The 4,150-nt window shown below is 40.6% G+C and overlaps 1 protein-coding gene and 1 long non-coding RNA gene across 2 annotated transcripts; one reads left to right on the top strand and one right to left on the bottom strand.

Annotated features, from left to right (window-relative positions):
• Positions 1-1,726: 1,726 nt before the first annotated feature.
• On the bottom strand, positions 1,727-2,074 carry LOC109581821 (uncharacterized). Its single transcript, XR_002184792.1, has 2 exons — positions 1,986-2,074; positions 1,727-1,930 (listed from the first exon to the last, which is right to left on the bottom strand). It is a non-coding gene; the product is annotated as an uncharacterized LOC109581821 (long non-coding RNA).
• A 332-nt stretch (positions 2,075-2,406) lies between these two features.
• On the top strand, positions 2,407-4,048 carry LOC109581820 (uncharacterized; the record flags this gene model as incomplete). The annotated part of the gene is made up of 1 exon (XM_019996232.1): positions 2,407-4,048. A coding segment is annotated over exon 1 (1,642 nt), but the record flags the coding sequence as incomplete, so codon positions are not given.
• Between the last annotated feature and the right edge of the window lie 102 nt (positions 4,049-4,150).

Genomic DNA, 4,150 nt, shown 5'->3' with positions numbered 1-4,150 from the left:
CTAACGCTTTTCTGCTAGAGCTAAACTAGAGTGGGAACAGTATGCAATAGGGCATTCTAAATCTTGAAGGTCATTATGGGCTAAGACTGCTCCTATGCCATATGGGGAAGCATCACACTGTAGCAGTAGCTCCTTCTCTGGATCAAAAGCTACTAGTAGTACAGGAGACACCACCTGCTTCTTTACCTTAGTAACGGCTGTTTCTTGTTCCTTAGCCCACTTCCCCTTCTGTAACAAAATATACAAAGGAGAAAAGTGTTTGATAGTTGGGGTAAAAGTTTTAAATAGTAAGTTACCATTTCCAGAAATGAAAAAAAAAAAAAAAAGTCAAAATGGCGTTGTCACATGGTGTTACAGACCACTCGCGATTTGCGGCTCCTGATGACTGCCTGGCTCAAGATTGGTTCTCTATTGATGCTCATCTTCGCTCTTACCTATCCCCCCCTTCTGTCTTCTCTTTCTTCTGGTCATATTGGTGTGCTGGAAGCTGGTGAGGAATTCACTAGTATCCTATCATCTACTTTAACAACAATTACTGTACCCCACCCTAAAAGAGGCATCCATCGGCCCCGTTCCATTGACAAACTCGCCTCAGTATTAACATAAAAGAAAAATGAATCACGGAAACACTTTAAAACCAACCCAGCTGTATTCCTTGATGCTGTGAGAGCCCATAATAAGGTTCTCCTTGCTGCCCGAAAGTCTTCTGATCACAGATCTGCTATTAAACAAGAGAGGGCCTTCCATCAGAATCCATGGAAATTTTCCAAATCGGTATGTTGCTCCAAATCGAAATTAGAACCATCTTTCTCTGAGTCAGTGTGTCTGGAGTATTTTAAAACTGTGTTTAGTGTCAACAATGGTCCCGCCTATGTTGGTCTACCGACCTGGGTGAGCAATCTTGTTTCAGTTGGTTCTGACAATGGAGAAGATGTGGAGTTTGATTTATCACCAATTACACCAGGTATTATTAGACGTGTTTTGTCTAAATGCTCTAACAGCTCCTCCCCCGGTCCTGATGGTATCTCTTACTATCATCTTAAAAATTTACCATGCACTCATCTCTTCCTAGCTACACTATTCTCTAAAATCATTATATCATCCCCTTTTGCCCCACAAATTTGGTGTAGTGGCAAAATTCTACTCTTTCATAAGAAAGACAACAATGATTCCCCTGAGAATTTTCGCCCCATAGCACTCACATCAACAATCGGGAAACTTTTACACAGGATCATAGCTAAAAGGCTGGAAACCTATTTATTAGAAATTGGTTATCTTGACTCCACCCTCCAGAAAGGCTTTCTTAGTGATGTAGATGGAGTCATGGAACATATACTATCGCTCAACTCCATCCTTTTTAATGCCAAAGAACACCATCTGCCTCTATTCATGACCTTTGCCGATCTGAGAAATGCTTTTGGGTCAATTCATCATCAATTGATCTCAGATATGCTGTCGCTGGTAGGTGTTCCTAACACCATTGTTTCTTATGTCTCAGATCTATATTCCAAACTTTCCGGATCTGTTTCCACCAGACATTGGCAGACTAACTCATTCAATATTACATGTGGAGTCATAGGCGGCTGCAGGATTTGACTACTAGTCGGGCTGGGTGTGGCACAGGAAATGGGTTGGGTGCGCAAAGTGCGCCGCGATTTTGGCCACACCCTCTTTTACGCACCCTTTTTAGCGCAATTTTTTGGTAGCGAAGGTTATTGTAATAAAGTAGTGGGTGGTGTAGCTCCAACACTGACTTCTGTAGTGGTAATAGTACTAGTAGTAGTATTAGTAGAGGAAGTAGAAGAATAGGGTGGTGGAGAATGAGCAACAATTGACTGTACATCAACTGTAGCTGTAAAAACTGTAGCTGTATCAACCACAAGAGTAGACTGAGACTCATGATCATCAACTGATTCAGCAAGAGACTGACCTAAAGTAAGAATTATTGAGATAATCTGTATTATTGACTTCTATACTGTACTTACTAGGTTCACTTTGTAAACTGTTGTTCCTTTTTAGCAGGCTTGTTCACAAAGGACATAGTGAAGCTAGTCCAGGCTTTTAGACATTGCAACTGACAAGAAAAGAACACTGAAATAGCACTAAATAATGAAATGATTATGCTTTCTAGTGTTGCTGTGGTGGCCCACTGTGATTGGCACCAAAGTCTTACCACCTCCTCCTTTATTTAGTCTCTCTTCATCACCTTGTTATCACCTTGTTATCAGCCTGCCATTTATGCATTCATAATTATAAGATTTTCATAAAAAATTGAAATTATAATTGCAATAACTGTTATTAACTATTAATTAACCATAGAATAACTATTAATTATGGTGATGTCACACTTCCGGTCAGAATTTTTGGTCGGGCATTGCCCCTAAATGCCCGACCCTGCAGCCGCCTATGCGTAAAGTATTTCAAGGAGATACTCTCTCTCCACTTTTGTTTCTACTCTGTTTCCAACCAATTGTCTCCCTCTCTAATTCACTCTCTACCTGTGGATTTCAGATGAAACTGCCTATTACTAACTCTATTGGCCTACCTTGTGTTGGATCATATGTTTATGTAGAATGGAACGAACCCGATTCTCTAGAGCCGTCAGGCTGGTACCATTGTCAAGTGATTGAGTATGAATCAGATGGAAAGGCTCTGCTGAGTTATAGAGATGGTGCAACTGAGGTTCTAGACCTAAGGAAAGCAAGATGGGAACATACTAGGAAGAATGGCAAAGCCTTTCTCCCTTTTGATGTATCACCTCCAACCTATCAACTAAAGAGAGTCAGACAAGACTCCAAGTTACCCAAATTTACTCCTTCAACTCCACAACGGGTCAAAGCTTATGCTGATGACCTTACTCTAATTTCTAAGAGTAAAGTAGACCATCAGAGTGCTCTGAAGGAAGTAGACAATGCCTGTAGAGAACTTGGCTTGGAGTTTCGACCAGACAAATGTGTCTCTTACTGTTTTGATGGCGAAAAACCTCTCCCCCACACTGTCTTCAACCTCAATGATGGTAAAACTCGTAATATCTCCTCGGGTCCTACTAAATTTCTTGGGGAAACCATCGGACTAACACCTACTCTATCTAAAAGAGCTGCCACAAAGAAAATCACAAAGAAACTTTATGACGCTTTGTGTGCTATAGATTCGCGTCCTATTAGAGGGGAATACAAGGCTTGGATTTACAAATCCTACTTGGCCCCCGCAATTCAATTTCACCTCTCTGTTGATAAAATCTCTGCTGGTGTGACTAAGAAGATCCAACGTCGGGCTACCTCTCTACTAAAAAAGTGGCTTAAAATTCCTAGATGTGCCACTTTAGCTGTCCTCTTTCACCCTGAGATTTTAAACATACCATATTTACCCCATTTACTAGAAAAGTCGAAACTCCGCTTCTTATCTCTACCATCTCTCTCTCATGATCACAATATCAAGTCACTATCCACTCTTATCTCCGATCCGAAATTCTTGGAAAGTGAGAATGTCCCACCTAAAGTAGCTGAAATTATTTCCACAAGCAATCCTCCCAATAAATTGAGTGAGTTAAGACTACTACTTAAACAATTACGCACTTCTCATATATTTGAGTGGAATTCAAGTCTAGAGTCTCTAACTGTCCAAAATAAACTACTTGATATTATTCCACTAGAGTCTGACTCAAAGGTTTGGTCTAGAGTAATTACTGCTCTTCCAGCTGGACAACTATCGTTCATTATTCGTGCAGGTATTGACTGCTTACCAACCCCAATGACCTTGTGTCGTTGGAAATACCGCACTGACTCATCTTGTGGTCTTTGTAATGCTCCACAATGCACTGTAAATCATATCCTGAGCTGTTGCCCTACTAGTTTATTACAAGGTCGCTATACTTGGAGACATGATACTGTTCTTAAAAGATTATACAATCTGTTGAGGGATAACCTAGATGAGTCAGTTACGATATTTGCCGATCTTAATAATCTCAGAGCTTCAGATACCCCTCCAGCCACCATCCCATTAAATATTATAGTCACAACAGCTAGACCTGACATTGTGATCATTGATGGTAGATATATTTGTCTACTGGAACTTACCATCCCCAGTAATAATATGGCCAGCTTAACAAATGCAAGAGAAAGGAAGCAAAGGAAGGAAAATTATATCTCCC

Source organism: Amphimedon queenslandica, unplaced genomic scaffold (assembly GCF_000090795.2).
Source record: "Amphimedon queenslandica unplaced genomic scaffold, v1.1 AMPQUscaffold_13417, whole genome shotgun sequence".
NCBI lineage: Eukaryota > Metazoa > Porifera > Demospongiae > Haplosclerida > Niphatidae > Amphimedon > Amphimedon queenslandica.
Note: the sequence above shows the minus strand (reverse complement) of the source record. Positions and strands in the feature narration are given on the sequence as shown.